Source organism: Oncorhynchus mykiss, chromosome 4 (genome assembly GCF_013265735.2).
Source record: "Oncorhynchus mykiss isolate Arlee chromosome 4, USDA_OmykA_1.1, whole genome shotgun sequence".
Classification (NCBI taxonomy): domain Eukaryota; kingdom Metazoa; phylum Chordata; class Actinopteri; order Salmoniformes; family Salmonidae; genus Oncorhynchus; species Oncorhynchus mykiss.
The window spans coordinates 44535039-44560866 of NC_048568.1; the positions used below are offsets into that span (position 1 = coordinate 44535039).

General features: G+C 48.3%; 1 protein-coding gene across 2 annotated transcripts in view; it reads left to right on the forward strand.

Annotated features, from left to right (window-relative positions):
- The window catches only part of nbas (NBAS subunit of NRZ tethering complex), a 299089-nt gene that overhangs the window by 133723 nt on the left and 139538 nt on the right, over positions 1 to 25828 (forward strand). For both annotated transcript variants that reach the window (XM_036976424.1, XM_036976425.1), the window contains 6 exons: positions 5193 to 5306; positions 5689 to 5802; positions 18094 to 18251; positions 21433 to 21504; positions 23341 to 23523; positions 24488 to 24598. In XM_036976424.1, coding sequence (XP_036832319.1) covers positions 5193 to 5306; positions 5689 to 5802; positions 18094 to 18251; positions 21433 to 21504; positions 23341 to 23523; positions 24488 to 24598 — 752 coding nt within the window. The remainder of the gene's footprint in view (positions 1 to 5192; positions 5307 to 5688; positions 5803 to 18093; positions 18252 to 21432; positions 21505 to 23340; positions 23524 to 24487; positions 24599 to 25828) is intronic.

Consider the following 25828-nt stretch of genomic DNA (forward strand, 5'->3'; position numbering starts at 1 on the left):
TCCCCTAACCAGTGGGGCACTGCAAGCCGTTTGAATAGATGTTCAGGAGTCTTATGGTTTACTTACGATCCCCTAACCGGTGGGGCACTGCAAGCCGTTTGAATAGATGTTCAGGAGTCTTATGGTTTACTTACGATCCCCTAACCAGTGGGGCACTGCAAGCCGTTTGAATAGATGTTCAGGAGTCTTATGGTTTACTTACGATCCCCTAACCAGTGGGGCACTGCAAGCCGTTTGACTAGATGTTCAGGAGTCTTATGGTTTACTTACGATCCCCTAACCAGTGGGGCACTGCAAGCCATTTGAATAGATATTCAGGAGTCTTATGGCTTGGGGGTAGAAGCTGTTTAGAAGCCTCTTGGACCTAGACTTGGCGCTCCGGTACCGCTTGCCATGCGGTAGTAGAGAGAACAGTCTATGACTTGGGTGGCTGGATTCTTTGACCATTTTGAGGGCCTTTCTCTGACACCGCCTGGTATAGAGGTCCTGGATGGCAGGAAGTTTGGCCCCGGTGATATACTGGGCAGTACACACTACCCTCTGTAGTGCCTTGCGGTCGGAGGCCGAGCAGTGGCCATACCAGGCTGTGATGCAACCAGTTGCTCTCAATGGTGCAGCTGTAGAACATTTGAGGATCTGAGGACCCATGCCAAATCTTTTCAGCCTCCTGAGGGGGTATAGGTGTTGTCGTGCCCTCTTCACGACTGTCGTGGTGTGCTTGGACCATGTTAATCAACGCAATATTAGCTGCTTTTAATGTAACAAACATGATAAATGAAGGATCCCCCCTCATCCATCATTTTATAATGGTTTTCCCCTGTTCTAGTCTAAAGGTCCCATCTACGTACTGCAGCTCTGAGGGGTTATGGCGCACCGCTCTGTGTAGAGTATGTGCCTGAGTCGTGCCTGTCAATCCTACTCCGATGTGTTGTACACAGAACGCAATCTCTTGCATAATTCGTTTTGTGTTTGTTACATTAAAAGTAGCTAATATTGCGTTGATTCGATCAAAATTCCCACAGTAAATAGAAAGTTGAGTTCATTTCCATCTCGTGCTTCTCTGCGTGGGCTGAAAGTTCTTCATGGCGGTCCAGGATGAGCTACGCACAGCTCAGAGGGAACATTGTGGGATGATAGTTCTTCACGGCAGTCCAGGATGAGCTACGCACAGCTCAGAGGGAACATTGTGGGATGATAGTTCTTCACGGCAGTCCAGGATGAGCTACACACAGCTCAGAGGGAACATTGACTGTAAGGTACCCTGTGTCTTTGTGTTGTGTTGCCAGACGGGGTCGCAAACTACCTGCCCTCCCCTTCTCCCTCATCCCTTCACCTGATATCTAAATATATGGTTATTTATGGATCAACTGTCGAGCCAACATCTGTTTGATGGCCTAATTAGAGATGAGGTGTGTGTGTGTGCGTGTGTGTGTGTGTGCGCGTGTGTGTGTGCGTGTGTGTGTGTGTGCAGTGCCTTCAAAGTATTTAGACCCCTTGATTTTGTTACTTTACAGCCTTTTTATAAAATGTATTAACCTCTCTAGGGTACGTGGAGAGTTGTATCAGCCCGTTAGAGATTAGCAGGCCCATGTTAACCACTCTAGGGTATGTGGAGAGTTGTATCAGACCGTTAGAGATTAGCAGGCCCATGTTAACCTCTCTAGGGTACGTGGAGAGTTGTATCAGACCGTTAGAGATTAGCAGGCCCATGTTAACCTCTCTAGGGTACGTGGAGAGTTGTATCAGACCGTTAGAGATTAGCAGGCCCATGTTAACCACTCTAGGGTATGTGGAGAGTTGTATCAGACCGTTAGAGATTAGCAGGCCCATGTTAACCTCTCTAGGGTACGTGGAGAGTTGTATCAGCCCGTTAGAGATTAGCAGGCCCATGTTAACCTCTCTAGGGTAGGTGGAGAGTTGTATCAGACCGTTAGAGATTAGCAGGCCCATGTTAACCTCTCTAGGGTACGTGGAGAGTTGTATCAAACCGTTAGAGATTAGCAGGCCCATGTTAACCTCTCTAGGGTACGTGGAGAGTTGTATCAAACCGTTAGAGATTAGCAGGCCCATGTTAACCTCTCTAGGGTACGTGGAGAGTTGTATCAGACCGTTAGAGATTAGCAGGCCCATGTTAACCTCTCTAGGGTACGTGGAGAGTTGTATCAGACCGTTAGAGATTAGCAGGCCCATGTTAACCTCTCTAGGGTACGTGGAGAGTTGTATCAGACCGTTAGAGATTAGCAGGCCCATGTTAACCTCTCTAGGGTACGTGGAGAGTTGTATCAGACCGTTAGAGATTAGCAGGCCCATGTTAACCTCTCTAGGGTACGTGGAGAGTTGTATCAGACCGTTAGAGATTAGCAGGCCCATGTTAACCTCTCTAGGGTATGTGGGATGCTAGCGTCCCACCTGGCCAACATCCAGTGAGGTTGCAGAGCGACAAATTCAATTACAGAAATACTCATTATAAAAATTCTGAAAACAAAACATATTTTACATAGGTTTAAAGATTAACTTCTTGTTAAACCAACCACAGTGTCATATTTACAAAATGCTTTTCGGCGAAAGCATACCTAGCCCAGAACATACCTAGCCCAGAACATACCTAGCCCAGAACATACCTAGCCCAGAACATAGCCCAGTTGACAAATTATTACAAACAATAACCAGCCAAGCAGAAGCGTTACAAAACTCAGAAATAGAGAGAAAATTAATCCCTTACCTTTGATCTTCATATGGTGGCAATCAGAAGACATTAATTTACTCAATATACAATTACCTTCTGGTGTAGACCCTCTACTATTTACCTTCCTCCTATAAGCATTACCTTCTGGTGTAGACCCTCTACTATTTACCTTCCTCCTATAAGCATTACCTTCTGGTGTAGACTCTCCACTATATACCTTCCTCCTATAACCATTACCTTCTGGTGTAGACCCTCCACTATATACCTTCCTCCTATAACCATTACCTTCTGGTGTAGACCCTCCACTATATACCTTCCTCCTACAGATACCCATTACCTTCTGGTGTAGACCCTCCACTATATACCTTCCTCCTATACCCATTACCTTCTGGTGTAGACCCTCCACTATATACCTTCATCCTATACCCATTACCTTCTGGTGTAGATCCTCCACTATATACCTTCCTCCTACAGATACCCATTACCTTCTGGTGTAGACCCTCTACTATATACCTTCCTCCTACAGATACCCATTACCTTCTGGTGTAGACCCTCCACTATATACCTTCCTCCTATAACCATTACCTTCTGGTGTAGACCCTCCACTATATACCTTCCTCCTACAGATACCCGTTACCTTCTGGTGTAGACCCTCCACTATATACCTTCCTCCTATAACCATTACCTTCTGGTGAAGACCCTCCACTATATACCTTCCTCCTACAGATACCCATTACCTTCTGGTGTAGACCCTCCACTATATACCTTCCTCCTATAACCATTACCTTCTGGTGTAGACCCTCCACTATATACCTTCCTCCTACAGATACCCGTTACCTTCTGGTGTAGACCCTCCACTATATACCTTCCTCCTATAACCATTACCTTCTGGTGAAGACCCTCCACTATATACCTTCCTCCTACAGATACCCATTACCTTCTGGTGTAGACCCTCCACTATATACCTTCCTCCTATAACCATTACCTTCTGGTGTAGACCCTCCACTATATACCTTCCTCCTACAGATACCCATTACCTTCTGGTGTAGACCCTCCACTATATACCTTCCTCCTACAGATACCCATTACCTTCTGGTGAAGACCCTCCACTATATACCTTCCTCCTACAGATACCCATTACCTTCTGGTGTAGACCCTCCACTATATACCTTTCTCCTATAACCATTACCTTCTGGTGTAGACCCTCCACTATATACCTTCCTCCTATAACCATTACCTTCTGGTGTAGACCCTCTACTATATACCTTCCTCCTACAGATACCCATTACCTTCTGGTGTAGACCCTCCACTATATACCTTCCTCCTATAACCATTACCTTCTGGTGTAGACCCTCCACTATATACCTTCCTCCTATACCCATTACCTTCTGGTGTAAACCCTCCACTATATACCTTCCTCCTATAACCATTACCTTCTGGTGTAGACCCTCCACTATATACCTTCCTCCTACAGATAACCATTACCTTCTGGTGTAGACCCTCCACTATATACCTTCCTCCTATAACCATTACCTTCTGGTGTAAACCCTCCACTATATACCTTCCTCCTATAACCATTACCTTCTGGTGTAGACCCTCCACTATATACCTTCCTCCTACAGATAACCATTACCTTCTGGTGTAGACCCTCCACTATATACCTTCCTCCTATAACCATTACCTTCTGGTGTAGACCCTCCACTATATACCTTCCTCCTATACCCATTACCTTCTGGTGTAAACCCTCCACTATATACCTCCTTCCTACATACCGCCCCCCCCACACTCCTGTGAGTGGTGGGTGGGCCCCTGTGAGTGGTGGGTGGGCCCCTGTGAGTGGTGGGGGGGGGGGGGGCCCTGCCTGCTATGGACATATCAAGGCGGCATCTCAAATGCACCCTATTCCCTGTGTAGTGCACTACTTTTGACCAGGGCCCATTGACCCGTAAGGAATAGGGTGCATTTGCGATGCAGACAGAGAATAAACTGGATTAACTGATGACCTTATTGACCTGAATGTAATATTTTTACATTCATATATATCTCTCTCTTTCCCACTCTCTCCCTCTCTCTCTCCCTGCCCCTCTCTCTCTCTCCCTGCCCCTCTCTCTCTCCCCCTGCCCCTCTCTCTCTCCCCCTGCCCCTCTCTCTCTCTCCCCCTGCCCCTCTCTCTCTCTCCTGCTGCCCCTCTCTCTTTCCCCCTGCTCCCCTCTCTCTTTCCCCCTGCCCCCCTCTCTCTTTCCCCTTGCCCCCCTCTCTCTTTCCCCCTGCCCCTCTCTCTCTCTCCTGCTGCCCCTCTCTCTCTTTCCCCTTGCCCCCCTCTCTCTTTCCCCTTGCCCCTCTCTCTCTTTCCCCCTGCCCCCCTCTCTCTTTCCCCTTGCCCCCCTCTCTCTCTTTCCCCCTGCCCCCCTCTCTCTTTCCCCTTGCCCCCCTCTCTCTCTTTCCCCCTGCCCCCCTCTCTCTTTCCCCCTGCCCCTCTCTCTCTCTCTCCCCTCTCTCTCTACAGTGCGTCTGCGTGTGGAGCGGTTGTCCATAATTGAGCAGTGTATTTCCCAGTGTTCTAAGGCCTACACACAATCAGCCCTGCTTCTGGACCTGGCCTCACTGCTCAGAGTCGCAGGTAACACACACACACACCTAGGGGAAGAGTTTAACCGTGACACACACACACCTAGGGGAAGAGTTTAACCGTGACACCTAGGGGAAGAGTTTAACCGTGACACCTAGGGGAAGAGTTTAACCGTGACACCTAGGGGAAGAGTTTAACCGTGACACCTAGGGGAAGAGTTTAACCGAGATACCCTGCTAACACTTAAGGAGCACTCCATGGGGAACAGTTTCACAGAATAAACATGAAGACTTCTGAATTGGCAACTCTTTAGTGGCTGTAAGGGTCTAACCAGTGTTTCTCTGTCTCCAGGTGGAGGTGTAAGGGTCTAACCAGTGTTTCTCTGTCTCCAGGTGGAGGTGTAAGGGTCTAACCAGTTTTTCTCTGCTTCCAGGTGGTGATGAGTGGAGGTGTAAGGGTCAGGTGTTCTCTCTACTAGCTCAACAGGCTCTTCAGGCGCTGGACTACAAGACCTCCTACATACACTGTCAGGACCTCATGGCCTCAGGTGGGTTACATCACTGTAGTAGCGTTGTAGTAACGTTGTAGTAACTTTGTAGTGTTGTATTGCTGTAGTGTTGTAATGTAGTAACATTGTAGTAACGTTGTGTTACAATGCTGTAGTAACAGTGTTGTAGTAATGTTGTAGTAACTTTGTACTAGTGGTATAGTAATGTTGTGGTAAATTTGGCAGAAAGCCCTGCCTTCAGCTGTTTGCTTAGAAATTCTAGGGACAGTAAGGAGGCCTGCGTCTCGTGACTGTAGCGTAGGTGTAGGTATGTCAGAGAGATGGGTTGGATCCCATGTAATGCTTTGTAGGTTAGCAGTAAAACCACCTCAACAGGAAGCCAGTTCTGGTGGGCTAGCGCTGGCGTAATATGCTATTTTTGGGGGGTTCTACTCAACATTCTATCAGCCGTGTTTAAAACTAACTGGAGTTTATTCAGTGCCTTATCCGAGTAGCCGGCGAGTAGAGCATTGCAGTCGTCTAACCTCGAAAGCATTAGCTCCTCCGCATCATTTTTGGACAAAAGGTTTAGGAGTTTTGCCATGTTAAGAAGATGGGGGGGGGAAAAGCCTTTTTAAAGTATTTTTTTATATGTTTAAGGAAAGAGAGATCAGGGTCTAACTCCGAGGTCCTTCAGTTTTTTTTTTTGTTGAGAGGACTGTACAACCATCGAGACTAATTGTCCGATCCAACAGCAGATTTCTTGGGACCTAGAACCAGCATCTCTGTTTTGTCCGACTTTAAAAGTAGAACATTTACCGTCGTACACTTCCTCATGTCTGAAAGACAGGCTTCCAGGGTAGGACATTTTTTAGCTTTACCATGCATAGCAGTGGAAGTTTGTGTTTCCCGAATGACATCACCGTGAGGTAACATGCAGTGCCTTCGGAAAGTATTCAGACCCCTTGACATTATGAGGTATTGTGATGTCATTATGGGGTATTGTGATGTCATTATGGGGTATTGTGATGTCATTATGGGGTATTGTGGTGTCATTATGGGGTATTGTGATGTCATTATGGGGTATTGTGGTGTCATTATGGGGTATTGTGATGTCATTATGGGGTATTGTGATGTCATTATGGGGTATTGTGATGTCATTATGGGGTATAGTGATGTCATTATGGGGTATTGTGATGTCATTATGGGGTATAGTGTGTAGATTGCTGAGGAAATTGTTTTATTTAATCCGTTTTAGAATAAGACTGTAACGTAACAAAATGTGGAAACAGTCAAGGGGTCTGAATACTTTCTGAATGTATTGTACATCCAAATGGGAATTAAGGTATAATACATCAACCATGACTGATTTGTTGAATGTACCAATCCAGCTTCCTGTCCCCACAGTCTGCGTTACATTGACATTTTTACCACATCTATACCCATTACCTCCCTGATCTAGTGCCTTGCGAAAGTATTCGGCCCCCTTGAACTTTGCGACCTTTTGCCACATTTCAGGCTTCAAACATAAAGATATAAAACTGTATTTTTTTGTGAAGAATCAACAACAAGTGGGACACAATCATGAAGTGGAACGACATTTATTGGATATTTCAAACTTTTTTAACAAATCAAAAACTGAAAAATTGGGCGTGCAAAATTATTCAGCCCCCTTAAGTTAATACTTTGTAGCACCACCTTTTTCTGCGATTACAGCTGTAAGTCGCTTGGGGTATGTCTCTATCAGTTTTGCACATCGAGAGACTGACATTTTTTCCCCATTCCTCCTTGCAAAACAGCTCGAGCTCAGTGAGGTTGGATGGAGAGCATTTGTGAACAGCAGTTTTCAGTTCTTTCCACAGATTCTCGATTGGATTCAGGTCTGGACTTTGACTTGGCCATTCTAACACCTGGATATGTTTATTTTTGAACCATTCCATTGTAGATTTTGCTTTATGTTTTGGATCATTGTCTTGTTGGAAGACAAATCTCCGTCCCAGTCTCAGGTCTTTTGCAGACTCCATCAGGTTTTCTTCCAGAATGGTCCTGTATTTGGCTCCATCCATCTTCCCATCAATTTTAACTATCTTCCCTGTCCCTGCTGAAGAAAAGCAGGCCCAAACCATGATGCTGCCACCACCATGTTTGACAGTGGGGATGGTGTGTTCAGCTGTGTTGCTTTTACGCCAAACATAACGTTTTGCATTGTTGCCAAAAAGTTCAATTTTGGTTTCATCTGACCAGAGCACCTTCTTCCACATGTTTGGTGTGTCTCCCAGGTGGCTTGTGGCAAACTTTAAACAACACTTTTTATGGATATCTTTAAGAAATGGCTTTCTTCTTGCCACTCTTCCATAAAGGCCAGATTTGTGCAATATACGACTGATTGTTGTCCTATGGACAGAGTCTCCCACCTCAGCTGTAGATCTCTGCAGTTCATCCAGAGTGATCATGGGCCTCTTGGCTGCATCTCTGATCAGTCTTCTCCTTGTATGAGCTGAAAGTTTAGAGGGACGGCCAGGTCTTGGTAGATTTGCAGTGGTCTGATACTCCTTCCATTTCAATATTATCGCTTGCACAGTGCTCCTTGGGATGTTTAAAGCTTGGGAAATCTTTTTGTATCCAAATCCGGCTTTAAACTTCTTCACAACAGTATCTCAGACATGCCTGGTGTGTTCCTTGTTCTTCATAATGCTCTCTGCGCTTTTAACGGACCTCTGAGACTATCACAGTGCAGGTGCATTTATACGGAGACTTGATTACACACAGGTGGATTGTATTTATCATCATTAGTAATTTAGGTCAACATTGGATCATTCAGAGATCCTCACTGAACTTCTGGAGAGAGTTTGCTGCACTGAAAGTAAAGGGGCTGAATAATTTTGCACGCCCAATTTTTCAGTTTTTGATTTGTTAAAAAAGTTTGAAATATCCAATAAATGTCGTTCCACTTCATGATTGTGTCCCACTTGTTGTTGATTCTTCACAAAAAAATACAGTTTTATATCTTTATGTTTGAAGCCTGAAATGTGGCAAAAGGTCGCAAAGTTCAAGGGGGACGAATACTTTCACAAGGCACTGTATATACCCATTATCTCCCTGATCTATACCCATTACATCCCTGATATATACCCATAACCTCCCTGATCTATACACATTACCTCCCTGATATATAGGCCATCGTCCCTGAGTCGCCTCTTCATTGTTTACGTTGAGACTGGTGTTTTGCGGGTACTATTCAATGAAGCTGCCAGTTGAGGACTTGTGAGAGGCATCTGTTTCTCAAATCATCAACTAGTCTAAAGAAGGCCAGTTGTATTGCTTCTTTAATCAGTACAACAGTTTTCAGCTGTGCTAACATAATTGCAAAAGGTTTTTCTAATGATCAATTAGCCTTTTAAAATGATAAACTTGTATTAGCTAACACAACGTGCCATTGGAACACAGGAGTGATGGTTGCTGATAATGGGCCTCTGTACGCCTATGTAGATATTCCATAAAAAAATCTGCCGTTTCCAGCTACAATAGTCATTTACAACATGAACAATGTCTACACTGTATTTCTGATCAATTTGATGTTATTTTAATGGACAAAAAAATGTTTTTATTTTTATTTAAAGAAGCTACTTTCTAAGTGACCCCTAAACTTCTGAATGGTATTATACTTGGATGTGTGGTGTCAGCGTTTGCTGCTGGCATGTCATATGCCTTACTTGGCTAATCTTGCCAATGAAAAAAATAATAATTAAAGTAGTTGGCAATATCAGTGGGTTTTTGTGATGAATGAGCCATCTGATATAATACATGATGGAGCTGAATTTGCCTTTTCCCCAAAATGTAATTTAAGGTGCGCCAAAGCTTTTTACTATCATTATTTCTGTCATTTATCTCTGTTTCATAGTGTGTTTTCTTCTTTTTATTCAGTTTAGTCACATGATTTCTCAACTTGCAGTACGTTTGCCAATCGGTTGTTCAGCCAGACTTATTTGCCATTCATTTTGCCTCATCCCTCTCAACCACACAATGTTTCAATTCCTCATCCCTCTCAACCATACAATGTTTCAATTCCTCATCCCTCTCAACCACACAATGTTTCAATTCCTCATCCCTCTCAACCATACAATGTTTCAATTCCTCATCAATCCAATTCTTCATCAATTTAACAGTTTTTACAGTGATTGTTTTAATGGGTGTGCAGTGAACGACTGTATAAATGTCGGCCTGCACAGCCTCATGCGGTGGCACCAACAACCCCCCCCCCCCCCCACACAATGAAAACTGGGAGCGACATCAATAATGCTTTCAATTTGACTTTTGCTTTCAAAAGCAGCTCAAACATGAAACACATAAGGAATACAGTATAGCCATGGAACTCTACCGGGCATTATGATGCATGCTTTAGAATGCCCTTCAAGACCAATCAGAAACGACTATTCAACAATGCCATGGTTTAAAGCGTTTTAACCATTTATCAGTGGCTTTAATGCAAGGGAGTAACACTGTAGCAATGGTGGACTAGGGTGGGGGGGAGGGGGGAGGGAGGGAGAGAGGAGAGGAGGGAGGGAGGAGAGGAGGGAGGGAGGAGAGGAGGGAGGAGAGGGAGGAGGAGAGGAGGGAGGGAGAGAGGAGAGGAGGGAGGGAGGAGAGGAGGGAGGGAGGAGAGGAGGGAGGAGAGGGAGGAGGAGAGGAGGGAGGGAGAGAGGAGAGGAGGGAGGGAGGGAGGGAGGAGGAGAGGAGGGAGGGAGGGAGGAGGAGAGGAGGGAGGGAGGGAGAGAGGAGGGAGGGATGAGAGGAGGGAGGGAGGGAGGGAGAGGAGAGGAGGGAGGGAAGGAGGGAGGGAGGGAGGAGGGAGGGAGGAGAGAGGGAGGAGAGGAGGGAGGGAGGGATGGAGGAGAAGAGGAGGGAGGGAGGAGGAGGAGAGGGAGGGAGGGAGGAGGAGAGGAGGAGGAGGGGAGGGGAGGGGAGAGGAGGGAGGGAGGGAGGGAGGAGAGGAGGGAGGGGGGAGGGATGGAGATATGGAAACAGGCAGGAAGACAGAAATAGAGTGGGATAGAATGAGAGAGATAAAAGAACGAGGAGAGGAGGGAGGGAGGGAGAAGGAGAGGTAGGGAGGGAGGGAGGGAGGAGGAGAGGGAGGGAGGGAGGTGTCACAGACAACTTGTCTGAGGAGATTGTGTTGCAGTGTTTTCTTAGGCTTCATAACAAATAACACTATATTCCCTATATAGTGCACTACTTTAGACCAGAGCCCTATAGAAACCTATTCCCTATATAGTGCACTACTTTAGACCAGAGCCCTATAGAAACCTATTCCCTATATAGTGCACTACTTTAGACCAGAGCCCTATGACACCCTATTCCCTATATAGTGCACTACTTTAGACCAGAGCCCTATGACACCCTATTCCCTATATAGTGCACTACTTTAGACCAGAAGTCCCTGGGCATTGGTAGACAGTAGTGCACTACTTTAGACCAGAAGTCCCTGGGCGTTGGTAGACAGTAGTGCACTACTTTAGACCAGAAGTCCCTGGGCGTTGGTAGACAGTAGTGCACTACTTTAGACCAGAAGTCCCTGGGCTTTGGTAGACAGTAGTGCACTACTTTAGACCAGAAGTCCCTGGGCGTTGGTAGACAGTAGTGCACTACTTTAGACCAGAAGTCCCTGGGCTTTGGTAGACAGTAGTGCACTACTTTAGACCAGAAGTCCCTGGGCGTTGGTAGACAGTAGTGCACTACTTTAGACCAGAAGTCCCTGGGCTTTGGTAGACAGTAGTGCACTACTTTAGACCAGAAGTCCCTGGGCGTTGGTAGACAGTAGTGCACTACTTTAGACCAGAAGTCCCTGGGCTTTGGTAGACAGTAGTGCACTACTTTAGACCAGATGTCCCTGGGCGTTGGTAGACAGTAGTGCACTACTTTAGACCAGAAGTCCCTGGGCGTTGGTAGACAGTAGTGCACTACTTTAGACCAGAAGTCCCTGGGCTTTGGTAGACAGTAGTGCACTACTTTAGACCAGAAGTCCCTGGGCGTTGGTAGACAGTAGTGCACTACTTTAGACCAGAAGTCCCTGGGCGTTGGTAGACAGTAGTGCACTACTTTAGACCAGAAGTCCCTGGGCTTTGGTAGACAGTAGTGCACTACTTTAGACCAGAAGTCCCTGGGCGTTGGTAGACAGTAGTGCACTACTTTAGACCAGAAGTCCCTGGGCGTTGGTAGACAGTAGTGCACTACTTTAGACCAGAAGTCCCTGGGCTTTGGTAGACAGTAGTGCACTACTTTAGACCAGAAGTCCCTGGGCATTGGTAGACAGTAGTGCACTACTTTAGACCAGAAGTCCCTGGGCGTTGGTAGACAGTAGTGCACTACTTTAGACCAGAAGTCCCTGGGCGTTGGTAGACAGTAGTGCACTACTTTAGACCAGAAGTCCCTGGGCGTTGGTAAACAGTAGTGCACTACTTTAGACCAGAAGTCCCTGGGCGTTGGTAGACAGTAGTGCACTACTTTAGACCAGAAGTCCCTGGGCGTTGGTAGACAGTAGTGCACTACTTTAGACCAGAAGTCCCTGGGCTTTGGTAGACAGTAGTGCACTACTTTAGACCAGAAGTCCCTGGGCGTTGGTAGACAGTAGTGCACTACTTTAGACCAGAAGTCCCTGGGTGTTGGTAGACAGTAGTGCACTACTTTAGACCAGATGTCCCTGGGCATTGGTAGACAGTAGTGCACTACTTTAGACCAGAAGTCCCTGGGCGTTGGTAGACAGTAGTGCACTACTTTAGACCAGAAGTCCCTGGGCGTTGGTAGACAGTAGTGCACTACTTTAGACCAGAAGTCCCTGGGCGTTGGTAGACAGTAGTGCACTACTTTAGACCAGAAGTCCCTGGGCTTTGGTAGACAGTAGTGCACTACTTTAGACCAGAAGTCCCTGGGCGTTGGTAGACAGTAGTGCACTACTTTAGACCAGAAGTCCCTGGGCGTTGGTAGACAGTAGTGCACTACTTTAGACCAGAAGTCCCTGGGCTTTGGTAGACAGTAGTGCACTACTTTAGACCAGAAGTCCCTGGGCGTTGGTAGACAGTAGTGCACTACTTTAGACCAGAAGTCCCTGGGCGTTGGTAGACAGTAGTGCACTACTTTAGACCAGATGTCCCTGGGCGTTGGTAGACAGTAGTGCACTACTTTAGACCAGAAGTCCCTGGGCGTTGGTAGACAGTAGTGCACTACTTTAGACCAGAAGTCCCTGGGCTTTGGTAGACAGTAGTGCACTACTTTAGACCAGAAGTCCCTGGGCGTTGGTAGACAGTAGTGCACTACTTTAGACCAGAAGTCCCTGGGCGTTGGTAGACAGTAGTGCACTACTTTAGACCAGAAGTCCCTGGGCGTTGGTAGACAGTAGTGCACTACTTTAGACCAGAAGTCCCTGGGCGTTGGTAGACAGTAGTGCACTACTTTAGACCAGAAGTCCCTGGGTGTTGGTAGACAGTAGTGCACTACTTTAGACCAGATGTCCCTGGGCATTGGTAGACAGTAGTGCACTACTTTAGACCAGAAGTCCCTGGGCGTTGGTAGACAGTAGTGCACTACTTTAGACCAGAAGTCCCTGGGCGTTGGTAGACAGTAGTGCACTACTTTAGACCAGAAGTCCCTGGGCGTTGGTAGACAGTAGTGCACTACTTTAGACCAGAAGTCCCTGGGCTTTGGTAGACAGTAGTGCACTACTTTAGACCAGAAGTCCCTGGGCGTTGGTAGACAGTAGTGCACTACTTTAGACCAGAAGTCCCTGGGCTTTGGTAGACAGTAGTGCACTACTTTATACCAGAAGTCCCTGGGCTTTGGTAGACAGTAGTGCACTACTTTAGACCAGAAGTCCCTGGGCGTTGGTAGACAGTAGTGCACTACTTTAGACCAGAAGTCCCTGGGCGTTGGTAGACAGTAGTGCACTACTTTAGACCAGAAGTCCCTGGGCGTTGGTAGACAGTAGTGCACTACTTTAGACCAGAAGTCCCTGGGCGTTGGTAGACAGTAGTGCACTACTTTAGACCAGAAGTCCCTGGGCTTTGGTAGACAGTAGTGCACTACTTTAGACCAGAAGTCCCTGGGCGTTGGTAGACAGTAGTGCACTACTTTAGACCAGAAGTCCCTGGGCGTTGGTAGACAGTAGTGCACTACTTTAGACCAGAAGTCCCTGGGCGTTGGTAGACAGTAGTGCACTACTTTAGACCAGAAGTCCCTGGGCGTTGGTAGACAGTAGTGCACTACTTTAGACCAGAAGTCCCTGGGCGTTGGTAGACAGTAGTGCACTACTTTAGACCAGAAGTCCCTGGGCGTTGGTAGACAGTAGTGCACTACTTTAGACCAGAAGTCCCTGGGCGTTGGTAGACAGTAGTGCACTACTTTAGACCAGAAGTCCCTGGGCGTTGGTAGACAGTAGTGCACTACTTTAGACCAGAAGTCCCTGGGCGTTGGTAGACAGTAGTGCACTACATAAGGAATAGGTGGTGTTTGAGACTCTGACACACACAGTTTAGCCTGAAACAGCCGAGGACAAACCGGTTGTGTTATTCTCTCAGAACTACACTACTAATCACATCAATGTGTATTTCTCCTGGCTGACAACTCTCACCCCCTCACTCACTCACTCACTGTTCATTACTCACTCACTGTCACTCCCTCACTCACTGTCACTCACTCCCTCACTCACTGTCACTCACTCACTGCCACTCACTCCCTCACTCACTGTCACTCCCTCACTCACTGTCACTCCCTCACTCACTGTCACTCCCTCACTCACTGTCACTCACTCAGTCACTCACTCTCACTCACTGTCACTCACTCACTCACTGTCACTCACTGTGACTCACTGTCACTCCCTCGCTCTCACTCACTCACTCACTCACTCACTCACTCACTCACTCACTCACTCACTCACTCACTCACTCACTGTCACCCACTCACTCTCACTCTGTCACCCACTCACTCTCACTCTGTCACTCACTCTGTCACACTGTAACCCACATGTCATTACTCTGCACTGTGAACTGCCTCCTAAATGACACCCTGTTCCTTATAGAGTCTCTCTCCGTGTGGCCCCTGGTCAACAGTAGTGCACTACCCTATGGGCCCTGGTCAACAGTAGTGCACTACCCTATGGGCCCTGGTCAACAGTAGTGCACTACCCTATGGGCCCTGGTCAACAGTAGTGCACTACCCTATGGGCCCTGGTCAACAGTAGTGCACTACCCTATGGCCCCTGGTCAACAGTAGTGCACTACCCTATGGGCCCTGGTCAACAGTAGTGCACTACCCTAATGGCCCCTGGTCAACAGTAGTGCACTACCCTATGGGCCCTGGTCAACAGTAGTGCACTACCCTATGGGTCCTGGTCAACAGTAGTGCACTACCCTATGGGTCCTGGTCAACAGTAGTGCACTACCCTATGGGCCCTGGTCAACAGTAGTGCACTACCCTATGGGCCCTGGTCAACAGTAGTGCACTACCCTAATGGTCCTGGTCAACAGTAGTACACTACCCTATGGGTCCTGGTCAACAGTAGTACACTACCCTATGGGCCCTGGTCAACAGTAGTGCACTACCCTATGGGCCCTGGTCAACAGTAGTGCACTACCCTATGGGTCCTGGTCAACAGTAGTACACTACCCTATGGGCCCTGGTCAACAGTAGTACACTACCCTATGGGTCCTGGTCAACAGTAGTGCACTACCCTATGGGCCCTGGTCAACAGTAGTACACTACCCTATGGGCCCTGGTCAACAGTAGTGCACTACCCTATGGGTCCTGGTCAACAGTAGTGCACTACCCCATGGGTCCTGGTCAACAGTAGTGCACTACCCTATGGGTCCTGGTCAACAATAGTGCACTACCCCATGAGTCCTGGTCAACAGTAGTGCACTACCCTATGGGTCCTAGCTATGGGCCCTGGTCAACAGTAGTACACTACCCTATGGGCCCTGGTCAACAGTAGTACACTACCCTATGGGTCCTGGTCAACAGTAGTACACTACCCTATGGGTCCTGGTCAACAGTAGTACACTACCCTATGGGCCCTGGTCAACAGTAGTACACTACCCTATGGGTCCTGGTCAACAGTAGTGCACTACCCTATGGGCCCTGGTCAACAGTAGTGCACTACCCTATGGGCCCTGGTCAACAGTAGTGCACTACCCTATGGGCCCTGGTCAACAGTAGTGCACTACCCTATGGGCCCTGGTCAACAGTAGTGCACTACCCTATGGCCCCTGGTCAACAGTAGTGCACTACCCTATGGGCCCTGGTCAACAGTAGTGCACTACCCTATGGGTCCTGGTCAACAGTAGTGCACTACCCTAATGGTCCTGGTCAACAGTAGTACACTACCCTATGGGTCCTGGTCAACAGTAGTACACTACCCTATGGGCCCTGGTCAACAGTAGTACACTACCCTATGGGTCCTGGTCAACAGTAGTGCACTACCCTATGGGCCCTGGTCAACAGTAGTGCACTACCCTATGGGCCCTGGTCAACAGTAGTGCACTACCCTATGGGTCCTGGTCAACAGTAGTACACTACCCTATGGGCCCTGGTCAACAGTAGTACACTACCCTATGGGTCCTGGTCAACAGTAGTGCACTACCCTATGGGCCAGTAGTGCACTACCCTATGGGCCCTGGTCAACAGTAGTACACTACCCTATGGGCCCTGGTCAACAGTAGTACACTACCCTATGGGTCCTGGTCAACAGTAGTACACTACCCTATGGGTCCTGGTCAACAGTAGTACACTACCCTATGGGCCCTGGTCAACAGTAGTGCACTACCCTATGGGTCCTGGTCAACAGTAGTGCACTACCCTATGGGCCCTGGTCAACAGTAGTGCACTACCCTATGGGTCCTGGTCAACAGTAGTGCACTACCCTATGGGTCCTGGTCAACAGTAGTGCACTACCCTATGGGTCCTGGTCAACAGTAGTGCACTACCCTATGGGCCCTGGTCAACAGTAGTACACTACCCTATGGGTCCTGGTCAACAGTAGTGCACTACCCTATGGGCCCTGGTCAACAGTAGTGCACTACCCTATGGGTCCTGGTCAACAGTAGTACACTACCCTATGGGCCCTGGTCAACAGTAGTACACTACCCTATGGGTCCTGGTCAACAGTAGTGCACTACCCTATGGGCCCTGGTCAACAGTAGTGCACTACCCTATGGGCCCTGGTCAACAGTAGTGCACTACCCTATGGGTCCTGGTCAACAGTAGTACACTACCCTATGGGCCCTGGTCAACAGTAGTACACTACCCTATGGGTCCTGGTCAACAGTAGTGCACTACCCTATGGGCCAGTAGTGCACTACCCTATGGGCCCTGGTCAACAGTAGTACACTACCCTATGGGCCCTGGTCAACAGTAGTACACTACCCTATGGGTCCTGGTCAACAGTAGTACACTACCCTATGGGTCCTGGTCAACAGTAGTACACTACCCTATGGGCCCTGGTCAACAGTAGTGCACTACCCTATGGGTCCTGGTCAACAGTAGTGCACTACCCTATGGGCCCTGGTCAACAGTAGTGCACTACCCTATGGGCCCTGGTCAACAGTAGTGCACTACCCTATGGGTCCTGGTCAACAGTAGTGCACTACCCTATGGGTCCTGGTCAACAGTAGTGCACTACCCTATGGGCCCTGGTCAACAGTAGTGCACTACCCTATGGGCCCTGGTCAACAGTAGTGCACTACCCTATGGGCCCTGGTCAACAGTAGTGCACTACCATATGGGCCCTGGTCAACAGTAGTGCACTACCCTATGGGCCCTGGTCAACAGTAGTGCACTACCCTATGGGCCCTGGTCAACAGTAGTGCACTACCCTATGGGCCCTGGTCAACAGTAGTGCACTACCCTATGGGCCCTGGTCAACAGTAGTGCACTACCCTATGGGCCCTGGTCAACAGTAGTGCACTACCCTATGGGCCCTGGTCAACAGTAGTGCACTACCCTATGGGCCCTGGTCAACAGTAGTGCACTACCCTATGGGCCCTGGTCAACAGTAGTGCACTACCCTATGGGCCCTGGTCAACAGTAGTGCACTACCCTATGGGCCCTGGTCAACAGTAGTGCTGTATTTAAGGAATAGGGTTCCATTTGGGCCCTGAAAACAACTTGTCATCCTGGGACTCTCTCTCTCTGTGAGAGCCGGGACTCTCTCTCTCTGTGAGAGCCGGGACCTGGTTGGAGAAGGCAGTCTACATTTACATGTTATTCATTTAACAGACACCCTTATCCCAGAGCCACTTACAGGAGCAATTAGGGTTAAATAGTTGGTCTTATGCTAATGTGACATCTCCCCTTCCTCTACAGGTTATGGTGATGGCTGGGAAGTGTGCAGCCTGCTTGGACAGTGTGAGGGGTACATGGACCTCAGGGCTCGCCAGGAGCTGCTGGCCTTCTCTTTGACACACTGCCCCCCCGCCAGCATCCACCCCCTCCTGGCTGCCTCTAGTGACCTACAGACACAGGTAACTCCTGACCTTTAACCTCTAGACCATGTGTCAAACTCATTCCTTGGAAGGCCAATTGTCTGTGGGTTTTCAGTCCTCACTTGATTGATGAATTAAGGTCACACTCAGCCCTCCATAGAATGAGTCGTTGTTGTCCTTGATGATATTGTTGGCCTTCCTGTGACATCGGGTGCTATAGGTGTCCTGAAGGACAGGTAGTTTGCCCCCGCTGATGCATTCGGCAGACCGCACTACCCTCTGGAAAGTCCTGTGGTCGCAGGCGGTGCAGTTGCCGTACCAGGCGGTGGTACAGCCCGACAGGATGCTTTCAATTGTGCGGGTTTTAGGTGCCAAGCCAAATTTATTCAGCCTCCTGAGGTTGAAGAGGCGCTGTTGCGCCTTCTTCACCACTCTGTGTGGGTGGAACATTTTGTCAGTGATGTGTACGCCGAGGAACTTGAAGCTTTCCACCTTCTCCACTGCGATCCCTTCAATGTGGGGGTGCTCCCTCTGCTGTTTCCTGAAGTCCACGATCATCCCCTTTGTTCTGGTTGACGTTGAGTGAGAGGTTATTTCCTGGCACCACACTACATGACCAAAGTATGTGGACATCTGCTCGTTGAACAATCATGGGCATTAAGATGGAGTTGGTCTCCCTTTGGAGCCTCCACTTTTCTGTGAAGACCATTAGATGTTTGAACATTTCTGCGGGGACTCACAGATACAGGAAAAATAATAATTTTTTTAACATTTATTCAAAATGGCAAGTGTTGTCTCTACATCTTTCTGGTTCTTGTTGGTCCCCTGGTGCCTGTTGGTCCCCTGGTGCCTGTTGGTCCCCTGGTGCCTGTTGGTCCCCTGGTGCCTGTTGGTCCCCTGGTTCCTGTTGGTCCCCTGGTTCCTGTTGGTCCCCTGGTGCCTGTTGGTCCCCTGGTGCCTGTTGGTCCCCTGGTGCCTGTTGGTCCCCTGGTGCCTGTTGGTCCCCTGGTGCCTGTTGGTCCCCTGGTGCCTGTTGGTCCCCTGGTGCCTGTTGGTCCCCTGGTGGATGTTGGTCCCCTGGTGGATGTTGGTCCCCTGGTGCCTGTTGGTCCCCTGGTGCCTGTTGGTCCCCTGGTTCATGTATACTGTATATTCCTGTTTGATAGCGTTTATTTAAGTGTTCATGTCCGAGAAGCCGGTGTTTGGAGGATATATTGGCACGGGTGTTTAGGCCCACACTGCCAGGTCTCTGACCTCCTCCCTATAGGCTGTCTCATCGTTGTCAGTGATCAGGCCTACCTGATGTCGTCAACAAACTTAATGATGGTGTTGGAGTCATGATTGGCCTCGCAGTCATGGGTGTACGGGGAGTACAGCAGGGGAATAAGTACACACCCCTGAGGAGCCCCAGTGTTGAGGATCAGCATGGCAGATGTGTTGTTACCTACCCTTACCCTTACCACCTTGTCAGAAAGTCCAGGATCCAGTTGCAAAGGGAGGTGTTTAGTCCCAGGGTCCTTAGCTTAGTGATGAGCTTTGAGGGCCCTATGGTGTTTAACGCTGAGGTGTTCCTTTTGTCCAGGTAGGAAAGGGCAGTGTGGAGTAGAGATTGTGGATCTGTTGGGGCCGTATACGAATTGGAGTGGGTCTAGGGCAGGGCTGTCCAACCCTGTTCCTGGAGAGCTACCATCCTGTAGGTTTTTATTCCAACCCTAATCTAGCACACCTGATTGTAATAATTAGCTGGTTGAAAAGCTGAACCAGGTTACAACTGTGGTTGAAGCGAAAACATACAGGAAGGTAGCTCTCCAGGAACAGGGTTGGACAGCCCTGGTCTAGGGTTTCTGGCATGATGGTGTTGATGTGAGCCTTGACCAGCCTTTCAAAACTCGTCATGGCTACCGACGTGAGTGCTCCTGGGTGGTAATCATTTAGGCAGGTTACCTTCGCTTCCTTGGGCACAGGGACTATGGTTGTTTGCTTGAAACATGTTGGTATTACAGACTCGGTCAGGGAGAGGTTGAAAATGTCAGTGAAGACACTTGACAGTTGGTCTGCGCATACTTTGAGTACACGTCCTGGTAATCCGTCTGGCCCCGCGGCTATGAATGTTGACCTGTTTAAAGGTCTTGCTCACATCGACTACGGAGAATGTGATCACACAGTCATCCGGAACAGCTGGTGCTCTCTTGCATGCTTCAGTGTTGCTTGCCTCAAAGCGAGCATGAAAAGCATTTAGCTCGTCTGGAAGGCTCGTGTCACTGGACAGCTCGCGGCTGAATTTCCCTTTATAGTCCGTAATAGTTTTCAAGCCCTGCCACATCTGACGAGCGTTAGAGACGGTGTCGTAGGATTCAATCTTAATCCTGTATTGACGCTTTGCCTGATTGATGGTTGGTCTGATGGCATTGCGGGATTTCATTGAAGCGTCTGGATTATTGTTCTGTACCAGCCTGTGCAAAACAGTCCTGTAGCATCTGTGTCATCTGACCATCTGCTCTAATGTGGAGGCAGGTAGGCAGCAGGCTTCTGATTGGTTAGATAATAACAGTAGGCTACACCAACATTAGTTTACATTCATTCCATTCATATAAGTGTGAAAATTAATTCCCAGCACTGGGCTTCGAAGTCGCAATGATCAGAGCTGAATAATGCTGCTCCCTCACTCTCTCCCTCTCTCCCTCATTCTCTCTCCCCTCTCCCCCTCTCCCCCTCTCCCTCACTCTCTCCCCCTCTCCCCCTCTCCCCCTCTCCCCCTCTCCCCCTCTCCCTTTCTCCCTTTCTCCCTCTCTCCCTCTCTCCCTCTCTCCCTCTCTCCCTCTCTCTCCCTCTCTCCCTCTCTCCCTCTCTCCCTCTCTCTCCCTCTCTCCCTCTCTCCCTCTCTCCCTCTCTCCCTCTCTCCCTCTCTCCCTCTCTCCCTCTCTCCCTCTCTCCCTCTCTCCCTCTCCCTCTCCCTCTCTCCCTCTCCCTCTCCCTCTCCCTCTCCCTCTCCCTCTCCCTCTCCCTCTCCCTCTCCCTCTCTCACTCTCACTCTCACTCTCCCCCTCTCCCTCTCCCCCTCTCCCTTTCTCCCTTTCTCCCTCCCTCTCTCTCTCTCCCTCCCTCTCTCTCCCTCCCTCCCCCTCTCCCTTTCTCTCTCTCTCTTTCTCCCTCCCTCTCTCTCTCTTTCTCCCTCCCTCTCTCTCTCTCTCCCTCTCTCCCCCTCTCCGTTTCTGCCCAGGTGTTGTACCAGGCAGTGAACTATCAGATGGATCCCCTTGAACCTGAATGTTTCTGGGACGAGACAGTACAGGTGTGTATGTAAGGTGTGTGTGTGTAAAAGCTGTTGTTTGTGTGTGAGTATGTCTCTCTGTTTATCATCTGTGCTTCAAATGACATGAAGATACCTGTTGTGGTGTTTATGCTGTGTGTGTTTTTGTATAATGTGTATGCATATAATGTGTGTGTGCGGTATTGGTCCCTACTCCACTAGAACAACACAATGTCCCTACACCACTAGAACAACACAATGTCCATACACCACTAGAACAACACAATGTCCATACACCACTAGAACAACACAATGTCCATACACCACTAGAACAACACAATGTCCATACTCCACTAGAACAACACAATGTCCATACTCCACTAGAACAACACAATGTCCATACACCACTAGAACAACACAATGTTCATACACCACTAGAACAACACAATGTCCATACTCCACTAGAACAACACAATGTCCATACTCCACTAGAACAACACAATGTCCATACACCACTAGAACAACACAATGTCCATACTCCACTAGAACAACACAATGTCCATACACCACTAGAACAACACAATGTCCATACTCCACTAGAACAACACAATGCCCATACACCACTAGAACAACACAATGTTCATACACCACTAGAACAACACAATGTCCATACACCACTAGAACAACACAATGTCCATACACCACTAGAACAACACAATGTCCATACTCCACTAGAGCAACACAATGTCCATACACCACTAGAACAACACAATGTCCATACGCCACTAGAACAACACAACACAATGTCCATACACCACTAGAACAACACAATGCCCATACGCCACTAGAACAACACAACACAATGTCCATACGCCTCTAGAACAACACAACACAATGTCCATACGCCTCTAGAACAACACAATGTCCATACACCACTAGAACAACACAATGCCCATACGCCACTAGAACAACACAACACAATGTCCATACGCCACTAGAACAACACAACACAATGTCCATACGCCTCTAGAACAACACAATGTCCATACACCACTAGAACAACACAATGTCCATACTCCACTAGAACAACACAATGTCCATACACCACTAGAACAACACAATGTCCCTACTCCACTAGAACAACACAATGTCCAGACACCACTAGAACAACACAATGTCCATACACCACTAGAACAACACAATGTCCATACACCACTAGAACAACACAATGTCCATACAGCCCCTAGAACAACACAACACTGCTTTCTGGCAGTTTAGTTTTGATTTTTAACTTTTCTTCTACAATGTGCGTTCACAAGGAAGTGATAATTCAGCTGGAGTTTAGCAGCCCGAGCCATACATAAATAGTGTTATTTTTAAACGCCTATTTTTTGATGAAAAAGATTGGAATGAAATCACCCTGCCAGATTATAATGAAGTGTATGCTACATTTAACACATTGCTTTCGCACCGTTGGAAATGTCGCCCTCGGTCTCAGCGAGACTGAACGCTCACAAGTCGGACGTGATTCAGCCGTTGTTCCCCCATGACGTCTCTCTCTAAGCTGCTGGGTGTTTGAACAGAGAGAAACTCACCTCAGTATCTTGTACTTCTAGCTAGTGGGTCACCTGCATGGTAGCTTCTTTGTGCTATGTGAAGGCGAGGGTTGCCAAAATCAGATACATTTACCAATATGTTCAGTTTTTACGAGAAATGGATTCCGTTACTACTTCCTTGTTATTCTGGGAATCTTTCCAACCGTGATTTCTGGGAGACTTGGACATTTTCAGGAAGTTGTGGGATGTTGCAACCCTAGTGAAGGTTTGTATTACCACTAACGTGTGTGTCCCCCCCCACCCCGTGTCCTCCCCTCTCCAGTCCGCTGGTCCTCCCAGCTCTGTTTCACCACTGGGTGGCGCTGCAGGAGACCTACTTCATCGTACCACCAATAGAACCATAGAGGTCCTGGCCAGTACTGGCCTGACCACTAAGGCTGTTCTGACTGCCGTCAGCGACCACAGCTGGTGGAAGAACCAGCTCAACTACCTCCGACCACTGCATGTAAGAACGCAAAGGGGTTTCACACACACACACACACACACACACACGTTAGACACACAAACACACGTGTTAGACCACAGCTGGTGGAAGGACTCGCTCAACTACCTCCGACCACTAAGACGTCTGTCTGTCTGTCTGTCTGCACAGAATACATACCCACAAACTCTGTCTCTCTGTCTGTCTGTCCGTCTGTCTGTCTGCACAGAATACATACCCACAAACTCTGTCTGTCTGTCTGTCTGTCTGTCTGTCTGTATGTACTTGGTCCAGAAGTCCCCACTAGAATAGTAAACAAACAAACAACTTAACCAGCTGGGGACATTCTGTTGGTCCCCACAAGGTCCAATGCTATTTCTAGCGGGTTATTGGTTAATTCAATGTGTTATATTCAGTAATAGTGTCTAGTTAATTTAATGTGTGTTGTACTCTATCCCACGGTAGTAGGTCTGTCTGTCTGTCTGTCCCCAGGGCTCTATCCCACGGTAGTAGGTCTGTCTGTCTGTCTGTCCCCAGGGCTCTATCCCACGGTAGTAGGTCTGTCTGTCCCCAGGGCTCTATCCCACGGTAGTAGGTCTGTCTGTCTGTCCCCAGGGCTCTATCCCACGGTAGTAGGTCTGTCTGTCTGTCCCCAGGGCTCTATCCCACGGTAGTAGGTCTGTCTGTCTGTCTGTCCCCAGGGCTCTATCCCACGGTAGTAGGTCTGTCTGTCTGTCCCCAGGGCTCTATCCCACGGTAGTAGGTCGGTCTGTCTGTCCCCAGGGCTCTATCCCACGGTAGTAGGTCTGTCTGTCTGTCCCCAGGGCTCTATCCCACGGTAGTAGGTCTGTCTGTCTGTCCCCAGGGCTCTATCCCACGGTAGTAGGTCTGTTTGTCTGTCCCCAGGGCTCTATCCCACGGTAGTAGGTCTGTCTGTCTGTCCCCAGGGCTCTATCCCACAGTAGTAGGTCTGTCTGTCTGTCCCCAGGGTCGGAGTGGAGGCTCCAAGGCTGTAGGAGGAGAGGAGAACAGGGGTCTGGAGAGACAGGGTGTTAACCCCTTCTACCAGGGACTGTTTGATGATCCATATGTAGACCAGGTAAGTTGTGTGTGTGTGCTTGTGTTGTTCTCTTCCTAACCCTGGTCTCTTCCTAACCCTGGTCTCTTCCTAACCCTGGTCTCTTCCTAACCCTGGTCTCTTCCTAACCCTGGTCTCTTCCTAACCCTGGTCTCTTCCTAACCCTGGTCTCTTCCTAACCCTGGTCTCTTCCTAACCCTGGTCTCTTCCTAACCCTGGTCTCTTCCTAACCCTGGTCTCTTCCTAACCCTGGTCTCTTCCTAACCCTGGTCTCTTCCTAACCCTATTCCCTTGTTGTTCTCTTCCTAACCCTGGTCTCTTCCTAACCCTGGTCTCTTCCTAACCCTGGTCTCTTCCTAACCCTGGTCTCTTCCTAACCCTGGTCTCTTCCTAACCCTGGTCTCTTCCTAACCCTGGTCTCTTCCTAACCCTGGTCTCTTCCTAACCCTGGTCTCTTCCTAACCCTGGTCTCTTCCTAACCCTGGTCTCTTCCTAACCCTATTCCCTTGTTGTTCTCTTCCTAACCCTATTCTCTTCCTAACCCTGGTCTCTTCCTAACACTATTGATGGTGCCGGAGGGGATTGCTGCCGTTTTAGTCTCCTAACCAACTGTGTTTTGTTGCATAGTTTGTAACTTATTATGTACATGATGTTGCTGCCACCGTCTCTTATGACCGGAAAATAGCTTCTGGACATCAGAACAGTGATCACTCACCTCAAACTATTTTTCCTTTAATTAGTCTGATGCGAAGAATATACTGGTTTTCCCAGACCAGTCACAAATCCCTGTCATTCACATGACGAAAAGACAGAGATACAGGGGGCGGAGGTCAGGGTGCCTTGTGAGAATTTGTCGGCGGGTGGGTAACCCTCCTCTACCATCCGTTCTATTGGCCAACGTGCCATCACTGGAGAATAAACTGGATGAGCTCCGTTCAATAAATTATTTATACTTTTACTTTTGATACTTAAGTATATTTAAATCCAAAATAGCTTTAGACTTTTACTCAAGTAGTATTTTACTGGGTGACTTTTATTTAAGTCATTTTCTATTAAGGTATCTTTACCTTTACTCAGGTATGACAATTAGGTACTTTTCCCACCTCTAGAGTTGAGTGCAGGAAATTCAGAAATGATAAAAGTGTTGAAATGAGTTTTGGGCTGAAGTTGAAATGAACAGTATAAAACAATCAGAATGGAGAGAGACTCATTAAAATCACTTAGAATATATGTGTTGCCACCCTAGGATCA